Genomic DNA, 26033 nt, shown 5'->3' on the forward strand with positions numbered 1-26033 from the left:
TTAAAAATATCTCCAGTGGAATGCAAAGAAAGTGTTCTACCATCCTTTCAAAAGTGCATTTCATAACTTATAAGAAAGTAGCAGCTGCAACTGGTATGACAAAGCTATTATATGAAATTACAATTCCAGATGATTAGTACTTGCCTCTGTGTCCTTCCTGCAGCCGTTTAGGACCCTATACACTACTCCTAACCAACATAAGAACATTTCTTGAGTCAAAATAAATCAGATAAATAGCATTTATTTTTTTGTTTGCAAATATGAGTTAAAGTATAGGATTTGAACTCTTAGTTTTCACTCACACTTAACAGTTGTGTTAAGAACAAACTAAAAATAGGTACAGGTATCTGGCCAAACAGTACAAGTGGCCAGTTAAAGAGCTGACTGAGGGATCTAGCCTACCTCAGAGCAGGACAAGAGCTATTTCTGAATGTTCCTACACAAACTCTCAATAAGCAATAGAAGATTTCATTTGAGAAAAAAACCAACATCAAATCAAATAAATTTTGACATCTCTCAAATACATTCCAAAGGCTCTGAGAAGATCTGATGCAGGTTGAGTGAAATTAATTTATGACTGACACTACTCAGCTACTGACACCCATTTTAAAAATAGTTTACATCAGTTGACACAGTTTGACCTTATCTGTTCAAGACATTTTTGACTCCAAATCCAGGGAAATAAAAAAACGTACAATTTCAAAAGCTGCTATAAAAGTTGTAAGGGGGCCTAATGCTGCAGTGGTGGTATATTATGCCCATTACATTGTGTTTATGGAGTCCTTAAAACCATCCATATCTTTCAATCAGTCTATATTTACCCACCTACTGGAATGTGTGAGAGTGTTTGCCTTATCTTATGCCTAACAGGTTAGGACAGCTCTGTAGCTGCCCTATATCCTGGAGGAGATAGGATGATATTCCTGGATTTGGAAACTTGATTCTTCTCTAAAAGTAGACCCAAATATGCCTCACTCTGAGAATTCTCAGCTAGAGTGATTAGATAGATAACTGTTGAAACTCAGAGGCCTAAAAGAAAGGAGGATTTTTAGAGAACCAGGAGTCACATGAGGGTTTAAGACAGAGGAGCAGCTGAAATCATTGGCTGAGAGGTGACGACCCCCGGCTGGGTGGTTATCATATATTGCTGGGGACCCGCGTACATTGGCTGGGCGGAGACAACGGTGAGTGGCTGTTTGCGTCTTTTCATCTCTCTGGCAATCTGGCACCAGGAGCAGACGTTGCAGAAGGTGGCGTACATGCAGTCAGATGATAAATCACCCTGAGCAGAGACACACACAAAACAGAAAGAAAGTAGCAGCCATGAAGAACAAAAAAAGGGGCGAGGCATCTCTCCGGCTTCTTCCTCTTTTTCTAAACTCACCTGGATTCCGTAGCGGGTACGCACGGCAACCCTCATTGACATGGACACAGGCGGAGTGCATGATGGGACAAACATCATCTGGACGGCGTTCCACATCAAATCCAGCAGGGGGAGACAGCAACACTCTCCGAACTCAGAGGTGGTGTTGCAGGCAAAGCAAGGAAAGCACCAGTAGGCAAAACAACCTGGAACAAGGTTGAGGTGGGGTTACAGTGATAACAGATCTTATCTGGAGAGGTCCTTAATTGTGGGAAAGTTCAAAATATCCCTGGGTGCTGTGTTTTTTTTTCAGATTTCAGATTAGAACATTCTAAATTGAGACTTGAAAATGCTTGTCATGATGTGTTTGTATGTATGTTTGGTTTGTTCCTTCTGAGCTGCTGTAGAAACATGGTGGCCGACATGGAAGGCGACCCATGGAGTCCATAGCATTATTATAGTTTTGTATTTTCATTAGGTTTTATTTTTTATTTAGTTTTTTTAATTTCTGTTTTCAATTCAGTTTAGTTTCAGTTATTTTCCAGAGTGCGTTATTATAGATCTTATCTTATTATAGTTTAAAATGGGGAGTATTTGTCAGTATAGGCATTACAGTACGAACACACTGACTCAAAGTCTCAATAAACATATGTACCAATGCCTCTTCATGCTTGTTGAGGTGACTAATTTGACCAAATTAACTAAATAAACTCAAACTAAAGACAGTTCCTGTATATTTTTTATTTTATTTTAGTTAGTTGTGTAAGCGTACAATGTAGTTTCAGTTAGTTTCTGTTTTTTACTAAAGTCTAGTTTTTATTTTTATTTCAGTTAACTAAAATGTTTTTTCACACCTAGTTTTACTTTTTAGTTTAGTTTTAGTTAACTATAATAACTTTGGTCTGTAGCTATAAAAGGCTTATTCTAACATACCAAAAACCTGGAGAATGAGCCTAGATTCAGATGATTATACACTAATGAAAACATACTTATGCATATTACATTCCATTTCTGTGAATACCCATATTCCTGTTACACACTAGACATTTTAAGATATGTCACTTTTATCTTTTGCCACTGAGGTTTGCTCAACTGTTGGAACACAGAGCAAAAAGGGACAGAGCATAGGAAGGGTGACTGATTTTCTGCTCGGTCTTGAACTTGACTGCAGTGGTCTTGACTACAGTCCCTGTTAAAGTAAACTTAAGACTCAGTCCAGGCTCAAATGTCACTTTGACAGCATTTGCATCCGCCAGTGGACACACAGGAGGTATAAGGAAAACACCTGCCGCTCTGCACAGAAAAAGACTTACAGACGTTTAAATCGTCGAAGCAGTCACATATGCCGGTGCTCCACTGGTTGGACTGGACAGCAACCAGAGTCGGAGCCTGGGGCTGATTGTTGCTGATGAACACATTGGTTGCCATGATGATCCCTCAAATAAGGAAGGCCTGAAAATGAAAACATTTATAGCTGTTTTTTTTCTCATGGGAGTCTTTCTACATTCACTGCACCTTTTACAAAGTTGAACTCAAGCCCAAATATCTGAACAAGGCTCCCGGGACGCCTGCTGGTCCAGAACCTTTCCTTCCTTCAATTGTTCTACGTTATGATATGGCGCATTTAAATCTTCAGGACATGGTTCACACCATTTACCCAGACCCCTAGCGCATTCTATCACCTGGTGACATCTGTTTACTGTGAATCAAAACAGCTGCTGAACTTCCTTGCATGCATGCTGTAAAATTCATCCTCCTCACCTAGCCTGTTGTTTTACTTTTTAACTCTAATTTGAACAACACTCACCTGAGCTGGTGTTGGATCCTCTCTCCGTGGACACTGGTTTGATCACATGGAGCAAAAGCTGGCATTTAATCCTTCAGGGCATGATTTAAATTTGGCAGATTTGCATGTGTGGTTTGCATAAGATTGCAAGGAGGTACAGTTTTGCACTGAACTTCACTTCTGTGTGGTATAAGAGTTTTATTACCCTGTTCAACAGGTTTTAAATGCAAAAAACTTGAATATGAATGACACAAAAAAGCTCCAGCAAATAAAACAAAGTGAATTAAAGGAACATAAATATTAAAAATGTGTAATAAAATCAAATCGTACAACTTCTTCTAACAATCACAGTATTCTAATTGTAATCCAATACAAGACAAGAAATCACTGCACACCCTTATAATGAAGTCTGTAGGGAAATAAGTGTTGAGTCAAAGTAACAACAAAACAAAGAGTCTACAGCCATTTTAGCAGCTCTGTGAGGCTGCGCTCAGGCCAGTGGTTCTCAAACTTCTTCTGGCGTGCCCCCCTCTGAAAAAGTCCACACATCATAACAGACAATTTTTAGGCATCATTAACGATGCCAGGGCAACTAAAACTTATAAAAAATGATCCAAGTTGAATTTAAGAATTCAATTCATTTAAATTCATTTAAGTTTTCCCTACATGAAAATGTAGCTCCACTTCACATTCTCATCCATGCCCCACCTGCAGTTGCTTTGTGCTCCTGCAGGGGGGCCCACCCCACAGTTTGAGAACCACTGACTTAGGCACAGTGCTGCTTTGAGCTAAAAGCTAACATCCCACACACTCACAGTGACATGCTGATGTTAAGCAGGTAGTGTTTACCATGTTTACCAATGCATGTTAGTTTGCTAACATTTGCTAATTAGTAATTAGCACTAAACACAAAGTACAGCTGAGGCTGATGAGAATGGCATTTGTTGTGGTATTTGGTCATATATAAATAAAGTATTGGAACCAGTTACAAAAGTCGCTTAAACTGTGAATAACTCAGTACATGTTTTAGTTGTGTTGTGTATGTAACTGTATATATTTTGCTGTTTTTACTCTATTTAACGGTATTATTCTTTTAGCTGTATGTACTATATGTTTCACTGCCTCCTGTTGCTGCCTAACAAGTGAAAATGAGCCCATACAGAAACATATACATACTTCTAAAGGATAAGAACCGCTACTGGGGACCAATAAATAATCGAAAGGTATAGAAGCATCTTGGAAGTTGTGGTAGAAGAGAGAGAGCGGGAAAAAAAAAAAACATAGTGTAGGTTAGAGTTTAACCAGAATAATCATCAGTACACCACTAGCTGTCACTGATAGTTCACAGGAAGTCACAGAGGCCAAGTGTCTGCTTATCTCTTTCTTCTGTTATTAAGTGACGCAACATTAGTGGCATTCCTCAGAGGCAGACTTGCTTGAAACAGATCACAAATCAGCCGTGGTAGCCCTCTCTTATCCCAAATAGCATGAAAAGCATTGATGTCAACAGTCGTGACGGTGATGACGTTAATGTTAATTATGATGACGGGATTGTAAATGTAATCTTTGTTCTCATCAGACCATGTTACTGACAAAGGCCATGGGATTCGTCCTCGTTTTGATTTCTCTTGATATTTGGCACCAGGAGCAGGGCCCGCAGAAGAAGGCGTACACGCAGTCCCTGCAAATTGTACCCTGTGAAGACAGACGCAGTGAGGATGTGGGGTGTAAAATATGCACAAATACAACAGACATGGGAAGAAAATGCCCCCACATAGTTCATGGTGGACAAATACTTGCATATAGTAGAATAAAGGTGGAGCTACCAGTTCTATAACACAGCTTTTTGGCTACAGTCATTAATCATTGTCAAAGTCGGACTAAACAAGTCGGCTGGAACAAAAGAACACAGCGTACTGAAACTCTTTAATGACCATACGGCATGAATTGCTGGATGTTCTCAAGGAACGTACACACAGACTGTGACAAAAGGATAAACAAGTTTAATACTGATCCTGGATCTGATAAACCGTCAGGGCAACAGTGACTTATGCTGGTACGCTTGGAAGCATTGACGCAGCTGAGGTGCATTTTAGTCGGAACAATGGTGGCTTTACGGCTTTTTTGAATAGGGGATTAGGATAACATTTACCTCAATGCCATATCGTTGGCGTACTGACACCCTGAGGGCCGTGGTTATAGGAGGGATGACTCCAAAAGAGTCCAGCAGAGGTAAACATAGACACTCTCCGGCCTCGTGTGAAGTCTTACAGGCGAAGCAGGGAAAACACCAAAAGGCGAAGCAACCTGCAAAAAAAAGTTGCATTTAGGTTCCTTCAGTCGCTGAGGTCAACTTTGAAGCCTCTTAAAGGTGTACACACATTAAAAATAGTAAACAAGTCAGAATGTTTCAGGAGCTTCCGTTTTGAGATTGTTTCGTTTTATCTGAGGTTGCATCAAGAATGGTAATACACAGCTCAAATACTTTATACACACTATAAAACCTGATAAGTAACTTTGACTGAAAATATTCAACGTAATCAGTTTCAACAATCTTTTCAAGCAAAAATAACTTATCGCGTTACAATGTACACCCAGTCCTCTCCAATCAATCTGCCGTCTGCCTGCATTCCTAAACCCAGATCAGTCTGAATGATCAGCATGTTTCCAACCTCCTGCACGAGAGGGGGATTTCAGTTCTTGTCTCAACTTGTGTTCTAAAAATGTATCTTATCACGCAGTATAAAATGTGTGTACTTGGTCAAAGTGCACTTACACTGGGGCAGGTCTTGGAAGCAATCGCAGATGCCAGAGGTCCATTCATTGGACACAGTGGTCATGATGAAGGGCCTGGGCTGAGTCGCGACCATCTTTTCCGACATGACTTCAGCTTCTGACCAAAAACACAGATTACAGTCACTGTCAAGACCAGACTGTCTGCCAAAGGCTTTACTTGCAAAAACACTTATGTCAGAGTACTGTGCTAAGTGGCAGTACACTGACACGATATCAAGGAGAATACCTTAGTAAAATATTTTATCCCCATGACAGGAATATAATCTCCTTGGATATGGAAAAATAGCTAATGGACCATTCACATGATCCAGCTTTTCTCCTCATTGTCTCACTGGTTAAATCCATGTTGCTGTAAGTACAGGGACGATAATGTTTTCAGATGATACGGTAAATACGGTACTTGCTCTTCCTTCTACCCCTCAGATGGGAATCAGTGCATAGTCCATATTACTATAGCATGTACAGTGTGTGTTTCAGGTCATCATTTCATACATACTGACAGAATGTAACTCTAAATGCATGTCACATTTCCGTGATCGGTGTACTGTACTGTGATGCATGAATAGACTTAGAGAAGCTATTCACCACACTAGTGGGTGGTTAAAGAGCTGTTACATCCATTTTAAGATTTCATAACAGTGTAGTTAATTTTCAGTTTCTATAAAAGAATTACTCTCGCTGTACTGTGTCATTTTTAGACTTTATATCAGTTTGTGGTCTTGAAATTGCAATATATTTGGCCCGATAATAGATACTGGTGATGTCAAAAATGTACGTTTTTTTCAGGTTTTAGTTCCAGGAAAGAGAAGTGCACACTCATAAGTATACTGGGGTGTCTAGGGTTATCAAAATTACACATTGTTGAGCAAGCACCTCATCTCAGACAGGCCTGTATGTTGGAGCTGAACTACTTCTGTTTTTCAAAGGTTTTAGAAAACCACAGGTTGCCGAGGTTCCCGAACAGATACAGCGTCACACAATTTTTCACCTGAAGTTAAAACACTGAAAGACTGTGCTCAGAACAAGCCAGTGGCAAATTATTATAGTATTTCCCCTTTCATAAAAATACAAAGCAGTGTACAGTTTTCCTCCCTGAGCACCTAACAGTGGATGGTCTTACCTTACTGTCCTGTGAGGATGAAGGAGCAGGGTTGAGTCAAGTGATGGGTTTGCAGGGCAGTGTGGCATCTTATAGAGCTGCTGCAGAGCGGTGAACCTGACAGACAGCAGGGGATTCATGGCACTGACCGGTCTGTCCAGTCTGACTAGTGGCAACACCTTCAATAGTCAGACATCAGGATATCTTATCATCACTCATCCTTTTTCAGAATGGCTGCAAAATGCGCATTACCTCATACTGAAAGTGTGCGACTGTCACAGCGGTATGTGATAAGAACAAAAGAGAATGTCCTGTGTAGTGCTTTGTGCCACAGTGACATGTGGCTCTACACCTTTGTTTGAATGTTGCAACAAGCTGTTGATTCTGCCGTTTCCTTGAATTCACATCTCCTCAGCAAACTGTAAAAACACTTGCTTTATCACTTCAATGAACAAAAACAGTCAGTTTTACAAAATATGAAAGCTTCCTGGAGAGCCAAGCTTTTTGGTAGTGTATAATTTCACTTGTAATATCCTTGAATGATGTAACCTGTTATCTAGCAAAAATCAGTTGCTATACATAGTGTGTGTGTGTGTGTTCCTTTTGCTTAAAATTAAATGTGCTTTACAATAATAAAACAAGTTACTTCCTCCCCTCTTTTTTTCTAAGAAGAGGAGTTCTAAAGATAAAAAGGAAAGTCACATGTTACATAAATTGAAACAGGAAGATTCATTCAGGCATTTGACATAGTTTCAACAAGCTGTGCCACCAGTTCAATTTATAATTTTATTTTTGATTTTGAATACAAAATATACAGTGTCAGCTTAGTGAAAGAAGCATTTTTCCATATATAATGTCTAAATTCTTGTCATTATTAATCTGTTTGTCTTCAATACCAATTTCGAGAACACATTTTTTTTTTTTAAATGCTGCTTTCTTCTGACTATTAACACGTCCATAAGTCCATGTCCATCTGTCATAATGTCACATTAGAGGCTATAAGATTCCAGAATTGACTTCTTAAAACCTCAAGCTAAACAGTTCACGGATTAGCAAGTTACAAACAAATGGGTTAATCATATTTAGGAAATTGCAAACAGGAATTTGTCTTTGTAAACGTGTGGCAAGATCAAACTTAATTTATATATTTTCAAATTTAGGCTTTACAGTCTTTGTGTACTGTTTGTGACCCTAATGTGTAGCATTTAGGAGGCTCCACTGCCATAAATGGAATATATTGTGTTTTAATTAGTGTGTAATCACATGAATATAGGAATTATTATGTTCTTGTTGCCTTAGAATGAGTTATTTTTATCCACAGATTACCTACAATACCTCCCTGGGGCCCTACGCAAATACTATATATAAATACTATTTATACTATGGCTTGACTTGAATACTTTCAGTCAGAGATTCACTGCTAGCTGCATACTGAGTAATCTTAACCTTACTCTTATTTACTGACATCACACTTGGAGAGAACACAAGTTTAGCTGATTCCTCGTCCCACAATTGGTTTTCTGGGCTACTGTAGAGACATGGCGGCCTCCATAGAAGAAGTCCCGCTCCCTCTGTAGATAAAAACAGCTCATTGAAAGCACAATGATTCTTATTTTCAGCTGATTATACACTAATGAAAACACACTTATGGATATTATATTCAATTTCTGTCAATAGATCAAGATAAATCTGAGGGGCCATGAGATGATTCATAGGAGAGGAAAGAAGGAAACAGTTCTGCTACACAACTCTGTTTTACTTTTTCAGGCTATTGGAATTTCTTTTTACCTTTTTCTGACAACTCATAGACATCTTAAACACCATAAATGGCCCCAACACTAGTTTGTTGTAAGGAGTCACAGGGCAAAAGGGAATCACTGTTTAATTGAATCTATAGCAACAGATTATTTATAAAACTTCTCATATGTCAGATACATGTAGAGGCGAAAAAAAGTTAGTGACATAGAATTAAATAAATGAAATAATAAATAAGTAATAAATAAGAAGTGAAGTAGAAGTACCTCAAAAGTGTACTCAGGTAGTGTACTCAGTTATTTTCCCCCAGTGAAAGAATATAACATGCTAATTAGTTACTCAAAATAGCCCTGCTCAAGTATTTAAATTAGTTTTATCATACTTCTTTCATTTCATCTTGGTTCAAACTGAACTTTCCTCTCTGTGGGACGCATTGTGTCCCAGCTGAATTCTCTGAGGTAACAGGGAGTGGCTGCAGACCAGAGGAAGTGTGATTAAATCTACTCCTGTACTCTGGAGGGCAGGAGGCAGCGGAGGCCAGGAGAGAGGAGCGCAGCGTGTGTCTAGACCAAGTGCGCCCCCTGCAGGGAGGTCAGAGCGGTGTATCTGGCTGATGAAGAGGAGGAGGAGGAGGCGTGGGATGCTGCTCTTCTCTTCAGCTCCCTGGAGATCTGGAGCCAAGATAGCGGATAGCAGCAGCATCCGTACAAGCAGTCGCTCCACACACTCCCCTGTAAGACACACAGAGAGAGGCCTGAACGCAGGTGGGAGGCTCGAACAAAAGGTGAACATTTGCATTTAGGTGCAAAAAAGACATTTTTACTGATATATACTATGCAGTGTCTCCTGCCTGTTGTGCTGTGGTAGGAGCTTATACTCACAGCTTTAGTAATTATTTTAGAGTATAATCTACAATAAAACTTGTTGTAGTTTTACCCCATTCATTTTTATTAAATGTAAAGTAGACAAACACGTGTTACAAAAGTCCAAATTAGTAATGCACAGTAGCATACAGCTTGAAGTTCATAGATGGCAGCGTATTTGTCAGTCTAACAGTAATAATCGTGCTCTTCTGTTTCAGTAAATACCGCATCCTCCCCCTGAGGACAGTGAGATTGTTGCAGCCAAGTCTTTGCTCTTAGCAACAGCAACCAGGATAAAGAGCCTGTCGGTAATGTCAAGATGGAAATGTTGGTGGGTGAGATTTGATAAATCAATAAAGTCTGAGAGACACAATAAGAGGGCAGATCGTTCCATGTGCAGCCTGAGCATGTGATTTCTCCTTCGTGATACTGAGTCAGCACTGCAACTTAGAGCCCGATGAACAGTTCCTGTCAGTTTTGATTACTTCTAGCTTGAACGCTGTTGAAGTTGAAACATTATTCTTTCAGAATATCAAATCCTCAAAACAAAATCTGCCTCTATTTTGGCTCAGTCATAATGCATTTGTGAACTTTACCAACAGGATAGTGATGAAACATGACCAATGCATTCAGCAATATGAACTGTGTGTGGACCACAATCACGCAATCTCGCTGTTAATGCTGTTATATAACAAAATAATCTCTCCCCACAAGTGTCAAGATATGAATGCAATTGTTGATTGTGACAACTGTGAGGTAGGCAGCCTCAAAAGAGCAAAAAACAACAAACATCTTGAGATTTACACACTTGTCTTGTGTAAGCAACAGACCTGGGATCTGCTCAGTACCACACTTTCTCTGCTGCGCTGCCTCCCCTGCGAATTCAATGTGGGAGGGTGACATTAACAACTAAAATTGTCACGCCGCCCCCAAACATCATTACACGTCTGAGGATCTGAATGCAACATGCAACTCTGGGATAGTTTGCATGTGCATACAGTCCTACCACAATAAACATACACAGACAAAAATGCCTCATCAACAATAAGTTTAGATCAATATGTTCGAATGCCTTGTCGGTTTACTTGATACATGCAGCCTGCACACTAAAAGTACTTTGTTACGATGTACAAAGTAAAGAAAAAGCATAAATACACTTAACAGAATAAACAAAAGTTCTGAAGCAAGTAAGTAATTAAGTGAGACCAAGCAAGACTAAAGCCATGCTAGCATCTCTGTGCTCTAATACATCTCTAATATATGTATACCGGACTATTCAGTCTAATAAGAATTCCCACTCTGTCCATAGACCTTACATTATGATGACGTCACAAACTTTTAAATCATTTTTCAGGGAAAATTTTTAAAAATATATTGCTTGGATTCAGGCAAATGGTAGACAGCAGACAGACAGCATCTTCCTCACAGCACAGGAAAAACAATCAAACAGTCCGATGGAATGGCAGAACAGCAAAACAAAATCATGACAGGCATGACGATATGTATTGTATGTTTATTGTGTATATTATTTGATCTAATTTATTAATTATTAGCATGTTGTCCAGACTGCCTGTATTTTCTCTTTCTGTGAGGGAGCCACGCAACATCCGGTTTTAAATACTATCGCTGAAGACACGAAAAAGTTTCAATTTTAAAATATTTTAACCTTGGTCGGCGGTGCAGTCTACTGTTACTAATATGACAAGCAGTTTGCCATCCTCCATTTGCCTGATTCCATATGAATGCAGCATAAGACCTCCATGGAGAGAGAGAGAGAGAGAGAGAGAGAGAGAGAGAGAGAGAGAGAGAGAGAGGGAGGGAGAGAGAGAGAGAGAGAGTTGTAATTGACCTTGATCTGCACTTTTACAGATGTCTCTCATTTATGCTGCAATACCATCAGTGGCCACTTGGCAAAATTGGAAGCAAGGCTGAACGCCGGAGCCATATCCAGGTCCTGTTGTACATCCATGATTTGTAGTCACTTCGTAGTTCAAGCTAAGCTGAGCAAAGAGATCGCATAACTGTTCAAAGACACACTGAATGCACCACTGTTCAAACAGCCAAGTTATTAAGGATTGATTCGGTCTTCAGTTCAGTAGTAGCCTGCCATCAGTCAAGTCGCTGTCACGTTAGCCCGTAAGCACATGTCAACAAGTCACCCGCCATTTATTTACAACAGAGTTATCAGACTATGTTTGTTTTTGTGACTTTCACAGTCTTTTAACAAGCAAGCAATATACTGCGAATCACAACTGAGCTGACAGTGGCACTCTCAGTCACCAGTGAGGAGCCCCGCTGCCAAAAGCCACTGAGTCAGTCAGTGATTCAGTGTGATATTCATTCGAACATGCACTGAACATAACTAGACTAGAGCCATGGTCAGCTATGCTAACATCAGCATGCTAACATATTCACAGGTGCATGCTGATGTTAAGCAGGTGTAATGTAATGGTGTTCACCATGTTCACCATCTTAGTTTAGCATGTATGCATGCTAACATATGCTGCTAGCACTCACCACAAAGTCCAGCTGAAGCTGATGGGAATGTCATAAGTGTTGCAGGTATTTGGACATAAACCAAAGAAGTGGACAAACCTGATGGTGATGCTGGATGAAAATTTGAGTTGATCACCAAAGTTTAAAATGCATCCTGGTTATCCATCCAATAGTTTCATTCAAAACTACAAATGTCAACCTCGTGGTAGCACTTGAGAAAAAGTCAGGGCATCACTAAAGTCATCAGGATTCATTCTCTAGGGACCATAAATGTGTGTAGAAGATGTTATGGCAGTCTATCAGATAGTTGTTGAGATGTTTCAGTCTGGACCAAAGTGGTAGACTGACCGACCAACACTGCCATCCCTAGAGCCACACCGCGATGGCTAAAAATCCTAAAGTCAAAGTTTTATAAAGACAAGAAAAGGTAGCGGTACTGTACACACAGAAATAAGATAAGTAAGCAAATAAGTAATTGCATAGAAACATGATCCAGGTCTTTTAATGCATATCTAAATGGCTGAAGTCTACAGTTTTATCCTCAAGGTACACACTGTTACAGCATTGTCTCCATCCACCCATGAGAGAGTAATTACCTTGCTTTACAAACAGCCTACATGCTGGGACTTGTTTTCATAAGAACTCCTGGCACCTTCCTAGCTCATGCTCGGCAGTACTGACAGCGATCCACGGCCCACTCCACCTCCAGAGAAGCCAACATTACCAACCACCTCCTCCTCTCCTATGGCAGCGCTCCAGCTTCTGGCCTCCAACCACTCCCACCTCCTGCCTTATCTCTCCTTCTCTTCACTGTCCCAGAAACGTCCGGCTTATCCAACATCAAACTTCACAACTTGGCCGTGGTATTTGCTGTTTGCATGAGAAACATCTGTTCTAGTATTGGTTATGTTAAGTGATCAGTGACGGAGACCTGATGTCTGTTGAGATCTGTGGTCATGCAGGCAGGTGTATGAGCGCTCAGTGTGGACAAACAGCACAGCAGTGAAGCAGTGGGTGGGCAGCCTGAGCAGCTTGCTGTATCTTAAAGGCACTAACAGTTTGTTGTTTATTCATTAAGTTATTTGTGGCTCTAGTGCAGATTTATTATGTAATAAATGTGTCCTGATTTCCCAGCATCCTCAGTGTACATCTAAGCTTTATCTGATGTCACTATGTAGACTCAAATCGTTGTTTGCATTGCTAAAGCAATAACCAGTGTCATCAGGCACATCTACTTGATGTTGCAAGTATTTCCCCTGCGTGCTGTTATTGTGTTTCATCACTGAAACGTCTTCATCTCCTCAGCAGTAATCATAATTATTCAAAGCCCCAGCAGCTCTGTGTAATTGAGCTGGGGACACAGTGTGGTGCGAGTGAAAGCAATCAGCTGCTTTGTGCAGACCAGGGTTTATCACATCACAACTACAGGGGCCACTAACACACTTGACTGAAAGAATTTTACAAATTTAACTCTCACATTCTCCCTGCAAAAACAAAACTTCTTGCGAGAGATGTGTTCACAGGCAGTTCAATTGTTCTGTCACAACACTGAAAAGGAGGAATTAAGCAACATGGCCGAAGCTGTCAATGTAGCTATCAAATGTTAGTTAGCTATCAAAGCTGTAAACTAATTGCAGTACTCACTACCTGTCGAAATGATATCACACCATTGGGTCTGTTGAGTGCAGTGACAGTTTTCCTGACAGTCTTAGTAGAGTTCTACTTTGAGCAGAAAGCAAGAAGAAAAAGAGAATATGGAAGCCCAGATGGCTGAAAAGATGCCCATGGTCTGCTGTTTTTCAGAAAAGTTCAGTTTTATTTTATCAAACCACAGTCTCACTCAAGGCAGCAGCTATCCATAACATGTATAAGGCTAAAGCTTTCCACAGTTCACAATAGATCTTTGCCAGAGGCCGTGAAATCAGATCACAGAGCTGTCAAAACTGCAAACGTGGGAGAAATCAATCCAATTGGGGGGGTGACCGATTCAGGATTTAAAGTTGTACGGGTGCTGCCCACCTTTCCACCATTAATACATCAAATGACGGAATATTTTCTCAGAAACTTTTCGGTAAGTTCTGAAACTGTTCTGGAGGCTTGTGGTGGAAGAAAAACCTTACTAAAACCCTTTATGTTGGATTTTCCTTTTATTCGTCACCATTTTCTTTCCCAATTATCCAGTGTTGTATGAAGCCATGCAGATAAAGTATAATGAAACTTTTATTTTTGTTGTTTACCTGTATGCCGTATCGTTGCCTGACGGACGCCCTCATGGCGAGGGATGCCGGTGGTACACAGCCGATACAGTCCAGCAGAGGCAGGCAGGGACACGCGCCCACTGCACTGGTCACCTTGCAGGTAAACACTGGAAGGCAGCACAGGGCAAAGCAGCCTTTGCACACACACACACACACACACACACACACACACGAGAGAGAGAGAGAGAGAGAGAGTAGATCAACTCACAGTATGCAAAAACATGAACGTTTATATTAAAGATTCATTATATATATTTCAACATTTCAGCAAATGCTTTTTATATGCTTTCAGGAGAGGTATGCTGTAAAGTGAATTATATTTTGTATCAGACTGTATGCTGCACGATTCATGTTCACTTACAGTCTCCTACGTCTTTGTAGCACTCACACAGGCCAGTACTCCATTGACCTGCTTCCTGAGCCCTACTCTCCGGCTGGACCTGGACCACCTGTTGAGACATAGCTGAGCTGGCCATCCACGTCCATAAAAGAGAGGGGAAACAGTTAAAATATACCAACGCATATGGTCACAGTTACATTCTGGTTTTAATGCTCTTCATACTGTATGCTCAAATAATGAACAAAGCTTATCATAAACAGATGTTTTTCTATTCTAACTTGTGAACAGCTGGGCCTCAGTCACCAATCGGTGCTCGTTCCACTATGCTTATACACTGTAGAAGCTTCTAATCACGTTAATTAAATAAACTCTTCTATGTTAGATCTTTGTAAATTGGCCAACTGTCACATTTGGAGCCATTTCAGAACTTATCATATTAAGTTCCAAATGATGAATTGACTAAATATACAGTTAATCATTTACTTAAATAACATTGTTAGCCTGTTTGAATACTTCCCATCATGCATTTACTTAAGCTGAAATTCTCCAGAAATGTCTTTTTTATCATGCAACCCTGCCAATATACTATACTGGTGTACATTAGCAAATACACTTTATATGAAACATAATGGCATTCAGATTGTTGTCCAGCGTTCACTGCCAATACAAAAAGTTCAAACCGAACACATCACTGCCAATGCGTTACATTTATCTTCCTGCAGTAGCTTCTCCTGGCAACTCTAAAACATGACTAATATTTTAATGGTTATCTTTAGACAACTGCGAGTACTTGGTTATGGTGAAGGAAAGAAGAGTCCAGTGATGGAAGAAGCATTCAGGATCCTTTACCTAAGTGCAATAGCAAAAAATACTCATTACATATAAAAGTCCTGCATTCAAAATGTTCCTTCCATAAAAGTATTTTCAGTAAAATGTATGCATTATGCTTTGTGTCAGTGTTGAGTTATTATGTATTGGTTATCATTACTGGACCACATTCATGTGTAAGTAGCATTTTAATTTGGCATCTGGTCTAGAACGAGCTACTTTTAACTATTGTACTTGTAATTTAATTTAAAACCAGCTGGTGATATGCTTTGTATGTAAAATATTCATTTGTAAAGCAACGAATGTACTGAAATGTAGCAAAGTAGACACATTTGTTATTTCTCACACTTTTTATTTATATATCTTTTTACCATTATTAACTAATTGTTATCATTACTTTTATGCATTAGGCAAAAGATGATACAAATCAGCAAACTCTGTATCAGTGACCCATAATTCTGAGCTATAACCAAAGCAGCCTTCCGCAGGATACCACTATCTTAGTCAGAAGATAAGCTCGACAAACCAGTGAGGTGTTCGCTGAGGACAAAGGTCCACGCCCCTCACTCACTAAACACTACTAGATTGAACGCCGCTGTCTCCTGTTATTCTTTAGCTCTCCTCCTCAAACTCAGAGGAGGGAAAGATTCCACCAGAGCTTTCTCTAATTCTGGTACATGTATGGCTCAGAGCCAGCCTGCTGCTGTACGCTGGAGAATGATTTACTTCGCCTTTCTAGGTAGAGTGAAAGTGTAACTGAAAATATGTAACCAGGTTTGTTTTGATCAAGAATAGATGACTTACCTGTATAAGATAGTAAATCCCAGGAAAAACAAGTACTGGACCCAGTTTTGTCTGCTGCTTTTTCTTTCTGTTCGTCTTCTTGCTTTGTGTGTGTGCTCTTTGCATGACTGTAGTGTTTTGGTGTAAATATGAAACAGATAAGAAAGGTAAACACAGCACCAGGCTCCCATAACAGTTAACTCTGCTGACCTGGGGTATTTGGACAGATTAGATTCTGGGGTCTCTGACCCCCTGGTCTGTAACTGTTGAGTAAGAAGCATGAAAAATCACAAAATGTCATCACAGAGCACTTTCATGGTGTATCGTCTCATTGAGAGTAATAATGAGAAGTACACCAACCACCAAGTGTTTTTGAAAGAGCACAAGGACACATCAAATCAAATGAGAGGATTTACACAAGCAGCCTCAGTCTCACCGTGTGAAATTGCACCACATCTCCAGAGATCACTCTCTGTGAAGGAGTGCAACATAACAAATGCCTCCGCTGTGATATCTGATTTCTGATTGTCTTGTTAGAAGCGAGTGAAAGGGGAAAGGCCATGTGGATTGAATCCAACTCCTATCAAGTAAAACCTGCTTCTTCTCCCATAAGGGCTTCAGCTGACTCAGATGATTATACAGAGGATTAATGAAGGTGACATTCATGGTAGGTCGGAAAGTACCACGTCCAGCCAAAAATGTGGAACCTGACATTCACAGTAAAACTTGTCAATAAAAAATTGTTACCATTTATATCCTGAAGATATAGTAAAAATATTTATTTGGTTACTTGACTGCAAATAAAAAGGTATGAGAGTAATATTAGCAATATGACTGTAATGAATGTTTCAGCTGTTGTAATTTGTTTTACAACCATTCCAGTAAAGAAAGAAAATGGTAAATGGTAAATGGACCTGTACTTGTATAGCGCCTTCCTAGTCTTCCGACCACTCAAAGCGCTTTTACACTACGTACCACATTCACCCTTTCACATTCACTCAGTGATGGCAAAGTCCATCGAACAGAAACTAACATTCATACACATTCACACACCGATGCACGGCATCTGGAGCAATTTGGGGTTCAGTATCTTGCTCAAGGATACTTCGACATGTGGCACCAGGAGGCGGGGAACCCTCAACCTTCCGATTAAGGAACAACCCACTCTGCCTCTGAGCCACAGCCGCAAATATTTCACCATTGTGAGAAATTAGATGAGAAGATTGATACCACTCTCACATCTGTGCAGTAACTATGTAGCTGGAGCTAGCAGCAAGGTATAAAGACAGGAAGCGGGAAAACTGTTAGCTTAAGAAGTAGTCCGGCATATGACCCCCATATAAATGCTCATTGTTGTACACACCGCCAGGCTCGCTGTCTTTCCCTGGTTCCAGTCTTTTTTCCAGTCAACAGCTGCTGGCTGCCGGTTTCATATTCCCGCTACAGACATGAGATTGGTATCAGTCTACTCAGTGCCTAAATTCGACCCGAAAAAGTGACGGCAACTGCTTGCCACAATATGTTATTTTATTTTATTCTCCACAACCATTTGTCCACCCCCTGGAAATTATCTTGCGACCCCTTATCTTGAGAACCTGTGGTTTAGGAGTGGCTCACCAACATTGCTGACAATTATTTCACAACTTTTATTGTGTACCCCTCTGAAAGAGTACCGGTGGATATAGCCATGCTCACTCAGGTGGAGGTACTCAATAAGAAGTAAGGGCACTCGTGGACAAAAATCAACTCTCAGTACTGTGGAGTACCGGCCCATTTCAGGCACTCAGTCTTTTCATCTAACTCTTGCCAAAAATGTGAATAAGCATATTTTTCCACTTCACCTCCATTCAAATGTACACAAACAATGAAGCAAAACAAAAACCGTGTAATAGTTTAAAAATGTATTTACAATGTATAAAAAGTCACAGACATGTAGTATATTGTAAGTATGATGAGATTTACATTCATGTCATTTAATGGCTGTTGACATAGTGGGATGAAATGGTTAACATCATGTGATGATGAGCAGTGATGTGATCCTGTGTGATGTGTTCAAGGACCTTCTGGTCTTTCTGCATAATATTAATAATTCCAGTCATTCAAAGTGGAGTTCCTTGAGTATGGGTAGGCCATGATCTGCAGGCTGCCCGAAACTCTGGAAACTCTGAAGGGGGAAAAAAAAACAAAAGTGGCAACAGATTAAACATCTTTACTGAATATTAGCAGAGAAAAGAGACAAGCTCTCTATCTCACACCCACATACAATGCCAGTTCACTCACTGTGTTGGTTTGATTTGTGGCAGAAGCATTTGAGCAGATCATCATACTTGACATACTCGGGAAGCAGTGGGGAGCGACACCTTATCATTCCATTGCGCCAAACTGCAATAAGAAGAGAGGTTGAAAGTGAAATTCATTCTATGGAAACTCTGATCATGACCACTTTTAATACAGTATTGTGTACAATGGCAGAACACAGCAGACCCAGTACAGGGTCAGAACAGCCCAGATGATCAGGCTCTTTTCCTATATTCATGCTGATTTACACCATTGCTAATTTTTAACCATAATATATGAAAGACCCTCACCTCTGCACCCACACTTCCGGATGTGCCCTTTGGTCACATGGATTTTTGCTTGTGAAGCTGTACACAGTGGAAAAAGACAAATAGCAAGAAATCATTTAACAATAATACATCACCCATCAACATTTCCCATCAAATACAAATGCACTTCCTGTGTATGTTTCACAAGCAGAGTCAGTGATTTACTCGGATGTCACATCATAAGTAGCCCAAACAATTAAAATACAAACTCTCACCTGTGCTGTGGTAGAAGCTGGCAATCAGAACGACGAGCAGGAGAGCGACACAGGCGACCCTGGACATGATGGAAGTGTATATGCGCCGTCCACGACAAAGTGTTCGAGTTATTCTGCGAGAGAAGGCAACCTCTCACTCTGAATTTATACCAACCCTCCTCGTAGGTCTGCAGTGTTTGATCTACAGGCCGATTAGTCTCGGCAAGTCTAAGAGGTGGGGGGGGGATGGGGGCTTGGGACAATCTCTCAGTTGTGCATGGATATAATCATAAAATGCGATGAACATGGAGATAACACACTCACCCACATGCAAACAGGCAAATAAAACAAAAAACATCTGTTGAACTTTTACCTAACCATGCTCTGATTTTGAGTTTTTCCAGTGAGATATAGAAGATGTGGCCCCTGATTCAACGTACCCCCACAGCCCTCAAGTCATCATATGGGTTTAATAGACAGATAGTGGTTACATGGAACTGCTGATTAGCATTTAACCTCAGGAAACACAGTGACTCTGACTGGGATTGTCTGTGTGCAGGCTCAACCATCTGTTATCGGTTATCCATTCCGACTTTTCTGCTCACTTGCTTACTAGTTTACATGCACTCAACTACAGCATATGATGTTAAAGTGTAACAACTGAGTCTTGTCTTTGGAAGGTCTGTCCTGAGCAGCCGGCCTATTGTAGGTCAAAGGTTACTGCTTTCTGTGACAATAAATGTTCTGAAATGATCCTCATACCAATGTGTAATTCTATTTGGCTTTATTTTCCACCTGAACTTTTTTTTAAATAAAATTAGCTAAACTACTTCACATTTTTTTCAACCCCCCCAGTAATTGCAGAAGTTGAAATGACTGCAGTATACAGTTCTGGCCTTTTACAATGGTAAATCTAAATAATAACAGGCCTACATGTTCAAACTGTCATGCGTATGCACTTTTATTGATCATTTATTCACTTCAATGATTAAAATCTATTCAATTTATATTAAATTATTTATATTTTATATTTTAATTAACCCCATAACATGGACTTTTTGTCTTTAAGTAACTTTAAGGTTACCACATTGTCAGGCACTATCCTACACAGGCCAATCCTGCATTTGCTTTTTCTTCATTGAAGCTACATGATGTGTTCTGTTCTAGCTCGTCATTAAAGCTGCAGTGAAAGATTCAAACCCAAGGCTCTATATGGTTATGACTGCATCATTTTATAGACATTTCCCCCAAAATTCTGCCTGAAATATTTAGTATCTTTGAAAGCTTCTGTGGGTTTGAATGATGTTTGGCTGCACAGCACAGCTCTGTAATGTGTAACCGTTGAATTTAAGAGAACAGGATGTAGGATTTGCTATCTCTTTGCCTAAATAAGTCCAGAGTTTACTCCTCTGACACGTTTTACAGTCTGTATATCATAATACAAGCAAAAGTCAAGTCAAAAACATTAGATTCTTCACACCTCAAGCCTGCCCTCTCTGTGACAGGTCACAGTGGGTTAGGTCATGGTTAGGTGTTGCAGAGCACTAGTTGGGGTTTTAAGGTTGGATTCAGACTAAGTTAAGGGGAAACAGACTTTGACACAACTCTGGCACTGATTCAAGATCAGTGAGTCCATTTAACAAGCTGTTGACAAACAACTGACTAAGCAAATAATCTTACCAATAATGATTACTGAGCTATTTAAACAGGTTTGACGTGTTTGGTGGAAACTGAAACTTCCTTATTATATATAGTTCTCCCTATGTAACAGTAGTATTATATTCTATATGGACCACAGAGCCGCAGTTACATGAGACTGGCTGACTTGAACTGCCTCTGACATAAAGCATGACATGAGTACAGTATGGGGATTATCGAGCAGTCTGCCATTGGCTGGCGCCTGAGTCACTCTCTCATTACCGAAGGTGCGTAATTACGCAGCGCGCCCTCAGAAACTTTGGCACACCTCCACTGTATAATCCCAAGTGTCAGCACTGTCCTTTACATCAACCGCACGGTGACGTCTGCACACGCCGCTATGAGTCAAGACACAATGCGAGGAAATCCCCAAGGCCGAGAAAACGACGAGAGGCCCCTTTAAATCGACGCTTCCTCGGCGTTAGTGCCAAGAGAGAGAGAGCTCTGATAAACAACAACACTGCTCTCAGTTCAGCCGCTTTTACCGGATTCAGCTCTTTACTGCGGCCTCGTCCAGGAAGAGGTGAGCTGATATTTATGATATCGAACAGTATTTGTAGAGGATTATAGCGAAGGGGCGATCAGTTCGTGTTGATTGGAGAAGCGGGCGGAAAGGCAGTTTAGAACAGTGAGTAGATCCAACGGAGAGACACGTTATTGGGCTGTTGGGCTGTTGGAGTGACCAGGAAGGCATTTGCTACACCTGTTAGTTGTAATCGAGTGGAAATCACATGAGGGGACATTGTTTATTTCTCTGTAAACAGCGGAGAAGTGTGCGTGTGTGTGTGTGTGTGTGTGTGTGTGTGTCCGCACTTGCCAAACGCTGGCCGCTCTCTGACGCACCAGAGCTATTTTTGACAACCGTATTTACTCTCTTCCACAGGCTACGAGGACTTTCTCTCTGCTCCCAACGTTTGGCCGTCTGTTGTTCATACATTCGTTGTTGAATGCCATTGCGGAAGTGAGAAGCCTTTCGACTCGACACAAAGCTTGGGGCTGCGCGGACATCTAGCGGCCGATCAGGAGAAGGCAGCCTCGTAGAGATGTACGGAGCTTCAGGTATCCCAGAGCTCATCCCGCCCAGCGGGCCGCCGAGGCAGCCCGGCCCGGCGGACCAGTACAACCCGGGACACCCCCAGGTCAACGGGCACGGCGGCGAGGCCAACCCTCAGAGACTGGGGCAGAGGGCACCAAAGCTGGGCCAGATCGGTCGGTCCAAGAAAGGTGAGCGACCTTTTAAAGCAGTTTATGTGTTTGTTTGTTTGTTTGTTTGTTTACTATTCTTCCTGCTGGTCCATCTAAACATACAGGCCTACATGAAGTCAGACATTTAAACACACACACACACACCGACATGTAACTCATCAGAATGATATACAATAAAACATACAGGAGAAAATATAGAAAAGATATAGACAAGCTCTAACAAACACCACACTCCATATTAATGCATGTTGTAATGACAGACACTGAAAGGCAAATACTCTTTTTAACAATAAGGCCTTTTAGGTAAATTCTAAAACTAGACACTATTTTTTTACTACTATTGTTTTTGTAATCTGTCGAGGGAGTGAGATCTGTTCCTACGTTGCTCGGTTTGTGACAGTGAACTGCCATCGAGCCCTGTGTCTAGTTGACTTTCATTTTTGTACAGAATGTATGACAAGTAATGAATACACTCATCTGTTTTTAACATCAAGTGGTTCCCAATTTGGGGCCTGAGGACCAGCAGGCAAAAAGGGGGAATAGAATCTGTAGTGAAGTTTTTTTATTATTATTATTATTATTATTATTATTCATTTATTAATAATCTTCACATTATAGTGCATGTTTATGTCGGTGTCCTTATTTTTGTTAGTGGGGGTGGGGGGTCTGTGAAAAAAATGAGATCCCCTGTCCCAGCAGGGAACCATTTTATACTAAAGAACTCAATAGTTAGACTAAATCATGAATCTGCATGCACACAGTAACTCAGTGTCTGCACATGCGATGTTCGTGGGCTGCAGTGATGAACAGATCCGTCGGAGAGCAATAATACTGCCTCTGTAATTTAACAATAACGCAACTATTTATTACCTCAGTGCTGTGTCTATCCTCAGAGAGCAAGAAGAGACACCTTGACTGGGATCTTTTGTGTTTTGTGTGATAGTTTGGGAATGTTGGTTTTCAAAATGTAGCTGATAGTCAGAACCCTAAATGTGCTCAGTCACAGTGAGTATAATGGAAACTTCACTGCAGCCTCAGAAGCAGGGAGGGTAAAACTGTAAAATATTTAAAGAAATAGTTCGACATATTGGGAACTGTCCATTTAAACGTAGTACAAAGTCTGGAAACAAGAGGAAACAGCGAATGAGCAACTTTGCTAAAATGTTGACCCATACATCTTGTCCAGACCTTTATCACAGGATCATTTTGACATGAAACAGTAGGGTAAACGCAGTTGTTACCAATGACACAAACTAAGGCTCCGTTCCATTTAGTGTAGCGGAGCCTTTTCAGTGAGTCAGCATGCACTACAGCAGCACCCTAACACTGTCTGACCTGAATGGAACAGAACCTTAATCATTAGTAACTCCTGTGTTTACCCTACTATTTCATTTCAAAGTGGCTGCTGTGAAAAAAGGGTTTGGACAAGATGTATAGTTCTAGCAAAGTTGCGCATTCGCTCAGCCAGGCTAGCTGTATTCCCTTAAGCTAGACAGATGTGACAGTGGGATCAACCTGTTGTCTAACTCTCGGCAAGTTCATTAGCAACAGCCTGGTTTACCCTACTGTTTAATCTAAAAAATGTCTGCTGTGAAAAAGGTCTAGACAGAATACTGTAGATGCAACCCGCCCTGTTTCAGCTGGTATTAGTATCAATGCATTTTTTACCTAGAGGCACACATTCCTGACCTTTGACCTTCCCTCCACAGTGGACTTGGAGGATGAAGACTTGGATGACATCATGAACAACAACGGGCAGTGTCCTGTATCCCTGTCGCCCATCTCCTAAACTTCACCAAGAAGTGCCAAAAGAAAAAAAAAGGAAAATCCCCCGGGACGCCAAAACTCCCCGTCAGTGATTTTGGCCTCGAGCCTGTCCAAGTGTCCTACTGAAGCTTCTTCTGATGGCTGCACAAACGGCACAAAAAACCCGGCTCATTTAGCGCCAGCTGAAGCCTACAGGCCCTGATTGTACATAGTGTTTATTTAAACTCTCCTTTGGTCAGACTGTGAATGAATTGTATTGCATCGGCCCTCTACTCTATACCTCGGTAGGCGGTAGACTTTCAGGACTCGAGTAAGGTTTTGGAGGAAGTGTCTATATTTTTCAAAGCTTCTTAACAAGGGCTACGTTTCTAAAGTTGCACTGAGCAAAGCGTTAGATGAAAAGCAGCTTCTCACCTGCCTGTTTTTCCGGACGAGGGTTTCCGATTGGCCGTGGGCTGGCTGTGCGGGGAGGGGGGGGGACACACGCCTGTTAATGTGTGTACCACACGGGTGAAATGTTAAGCTTTTGGTTGTGCAATGACTATCATTCTCTACTCTCACACTGATGAAAGTGGTGTACTATTATCCAGTGGATGGAAGCTCGCTATTTACAGTAAAGGAAAAAAAAACTACTGCTAATTATTTATTGTTTTAAAAAAGAAAATGAGAAGAAACACTTTGTTGTGTTGTTATGGCTTCTTCATGTTTTTTACTTGTTTCTGAACGGAAATGCTTCTATAACTGAGATTTTATTATGTTTCCAAATGGTGCACTTTGTGGGAATGCCTGTTATGTGCAGTGACATGTTGCAGAATTCTATGCATGGAGTCTGTTTAAGCATCAAAAACACGTAACTGGTATCCTGTTTATTAAGGGCTATGTAGTAGTATTTTTCGAGCCACGCCACCGTTATGCTCTTTAAATCGCGCCGAGTCAACATTTTCCTAAGCTCTAAGCGATCTGCAGACTCGGCAGTAAAATATCGTAAACAACCACAGATTTATAGAGGTTTTGTTTGTTTTGGACGCACAGGGTTTCCCAGTTGGCCAGACAACTGTGATTAAAAAAAAAAGACACGTACAGTTCAAAATGTTTTGAATAAATTGCCAAATGACATTCGATGCGATGTCAGGTTGATGATTAAAATGGATTGGCACACGGACACGTCATGATGAACGGCACTTACTTTGAGTGAAGTTACACAGCAGCCGTCTGCTCGTTGAGCTTACACCCTTATGGCTTCACAGTGTCTTTCAGGTTCAGGTGAACTATTTAAAGCTAATGTCGACCTCTACTTTATAATTACAGTATGAGATCATGAAAACAAGCATGAGCTCTCACTGCTGAGACAATCTTAACACTGATGTTGTTTTCGTTTTGTTTTTTTAAAGATTGCAGTGAACCTTGAAATGACATATTATTGTCTGTAAAGGCTCATGCTGATGTCATGTTACTTAGTTGGCTGTGAAATTGTTACTAGTTCACTTTTACTGTTTTTGCGTCATGGAAGCGCTGCATTTCACAGCTCATGATTCAAAGATCGCTGTTTGGGTTGTGGTTTACCATTTGCATGGAAATGGTCGACTTTTCTTAATGCATCTCGGGAAATAAAAGATGAATCTTTGTGGAATCGTCGTGTTTTTGTGTTTACTGGATGTACTTTAACTGCACTGATTTACAGTTTTTCTCTGTTGTTCTGGTGCATTTGTGTTCTAAAACATCAAATGGAGTCACATCACTTTTTTTAAATGAATTAAATACACATTAAACTCATAGAAAGCATGGTTGCAGAGTGCAAATTTCAAAATAAAGTTTCTGTTTATTTCTCATTCATTGTGTGAACATATGCACGACTCCATAACGAGTCCCATGTAAAGGTTACCTGCTGTTTTAAGTGTGATGCAAATGTAGAGGCTCCAAGCTCGTCCAGAAATACCAGTTGTCTCTCTTTCTCTAAGGAATTTAGCTTTTCAGTGATGTAGCTGAGTCACAGACATCACAGTAGGCATGTCAGTGCTAAATTTGCCATGTAAAGTGTTTTTAAGATGTCCAACCAGAGAGAATATTACAGTTGCGTGATGTGGCCTAATGCAAATTTCAGGCAATATATGGAGTAGGCTGGTACACATATTTAAATACTGTATGTTTAAAAAAAACCCTCCAGACATAAGGTATATAATATAGTAATTTGGTTA

At 40.6% G+C, this 26033-nt stretch overlaps 4 protein-coding genes across 7 annotated transcripts; 1 reads left to right on the forward strand and 3 right to left on the reverse strand.

Annotated features, from left to right (window-relative positions):
- Window positions 1-221: 221 nt before the first annotated feature.
- Window positions 222-3317, reverse strand: LOC127379424 (placenta-specific gene 8 protein). Its single transcript, XM_051428972.1, has 4 exons — window positions 3171-3317; window positions 2677-2815; window positions 1385-1569; window positions 222-1282 (listed from the first exon to the last, which is right to left on the reverse strand). Exons 2-4 carry the CDS (start codon window positions 2789-2791, stop codon window positions 1076-1078), a joined length of 507 nt encoding a protein of 168 aa, XP_051284932.1. The 5' UTR covers window positions 2792-2815; window positions 3171-3317; the 3' UTR covers window positions 222-1075.
- Window positions 3318-3327: 10 nt separating this feature from the next.
- On the reverse strand, window positions 3328-7220 carry LOC127379425 (cornifelin homolog A-like). Of its 2 annotated transcripts, none has more exons than XM_051428973.1 (4): window positions 7066-7220; window positions 5926-6042; window positions 5302-5456; window positions 3328-4844 (listed from the first exon to the last, which is right to left on the reverse strand). In XM_051428973.1, the coding sequence occupies exons 2-4, from the start codon at window positions 6029-6031 to the stop codon at window positions 4725-4727; spliced, it is 381 nt and encodes a 126-aa protein (XP_051284933.1). In that variant the 5' UTR covers window positions 6032-6042; window positions 7066-7220; the 3' UTR covers window positions 3328-4724. The 2 variants fall into 2 exon arrangements, with proteins under 2 accessions (XP_051284933.1, XP_051284934.1); XM_051428974.1 differs by having other exon boundaries at window positions 5926-6039; window positions 7066-7141.
- Window positions 7221-7816: 596 nt separating this feature from the next.
- On the reverse strand, window positions 7817-16596 carry LOC127379426 (placenta-specific gene 8 protein-like). 2 transcript variants are annotated; one of them, XM_051428975.1, is made up of 5 exons: window positions 16389-16596; window positions 15547-15605; window positions 14778-14884; window positions 14396-14550; window positions 7817-9530 (listed from the first exon to the last, which is right to left on the reverse strand). In XM_051428975.1, exons 1-5 carry the CDS (start codon window positions 16491-16493, stop codon window positions 9363-9365), a joined length of 594 nt encoding a protein of 197 aa, XP_051284935.1. In that variant the 5' UTR covers window positions 16494-16596; the 3' UTR covers window positions 7817-9362. The 2 variants fall into 2 exon arrangements, with proteins under 2 accessions (XP_051284935.1, XP_051284936.1); XM_051428976.1 differs by lacking the exon at window positions 15547-15605 and having other exon boundaries at window positions 16389-16503.
- A 4502-nt stretch (window positions 16597-21098) lies between these two features.
- si:dkey-112a7.4 (uncharacterized) lies at window positions 21099-25468 on the forward strand. Of its 2 annotated transcripts, none has more exons than XM_051428979.1 (3): window positions 21099-21493; window positions 21749-22089; window positions 23781-25468. In XM_051428979.1, exons 2-3 carry the CDS (start codon window positions 21909-21911, stop codon window positions 23858-23860), a joined length of 261 nt encoding a protein of 86 aa, XP_051284939.1. In that variant the 5' UTR covers window positions 21099-21493; window positions 21749-21908; the 3' UTR covers window positions 23861-25468. The 2 variants fall into 2 exon arrangements, with proteins under 2 accessions (XP_051284939.1, XP_051284938.1); XM_051428978.1 differs by having other exon boundaries at window positions 21099-21388.
- The last annotated feature ends 565 nt before the right edge of the window (window positions 25469-26033 follow it).

The sequence above is a fragment of the Dicentrarchus labrax genome, unplaced genomic scaffold (genome assembly GCF_905237075.1).
Source record: "Dicentrarchus labrax unplaced genomic scaffold, dlabrax2021, whole genome shotgun sequence".
Classification (NCBI taxonomy): Eukaryota; Metazoa; Chordata; class Actinopteri; family Moronidae; genus Dicentrarchus; species Dicentrarchus labrax.

Excerpts from the sequence above, each read along its gene's own strand:
- LOC127379426 (XM_051428975.1), bottom strand. The coding sequence starts at position 16,493 with ATGCAAAGAGCACACACACAAAGCAAGAAGACGAACAGAAAGAAAAAG. Across the intron at positions 14,885-15,546 it reads CTTTCCTTCACCATAACCAA|CTCAGCTATGTCTCAACAGG; the intron begins GTACTCGCAGTT and ends GTGGATGGCCAG. Across the intron at positions 9,531-14,395 it reads GGCAACGATACGGCATACAG|GGGAGTGTGTGGAGCGACTG; the intron begins GTAAACAACAAA and ends TGTGTCTTACAG.
- LOC127379425 (XM_051428973.1), bottom strand. The coding sequence starts at position 6,031 with ATGTCGGAAAAGATGGTCGCGACTCAGCCCAGGCCCTTCATCATGACC. Across the intron at positions 5,457-5,925 it reads CTTCCAAGACCTGCCCCAGT|GTTGCTTCGCCTTTTGGTGT; the intron begins GTAAGTGCACTT and ends TTTTTTTTGCAG. Across the intron at positions 4,845-5,301 it reads GCCAACGATATGGCATTGAG|GGTACAATTTGCAGGGACTG; the intron begins GTAAATGTTATC and ends CTGTCTTCACAG.
- LOC127379424 (XM_051428972.1), bottom strand. The coding sequence starts at position 2,791 with ATGGCAACCAATGTGTTCATCAGCAACAATCAGCCCCAGGCTCCGACT. Across the intron at positions 1,570-2,676 it reads CTTCGACGATTTAAACGTCT|GTTGTTTTGCCTACTGGTGC; the intron begins GTAAGTCTTTTT and ends ACCTTGTTCCAG. Across the intron at positions 1,283-1,384 it reads GTACCCGCTACGGAATCCAG|GGTGATTTATCATCTGACTG; the intron begins GTGAGTTTAGAA and ends GTCTCTGCTCAG.
- si:dkey-112a7.4 (XM_051428979.1), top strand. The coding sequence starts at position 21,909 with ATGTACGGAGCTTCAGGTATCCCAGAGCTCATCCCGCCCAGCGGGCCG. Across the intron at positions 22,090-23,780 it reads GATCGGTCGGTCCAAGAAAG|TGGACTTGGAGGATGAAGAC; the intron begins GTGAGCGACCTT and ends TTCCCTCCACAG.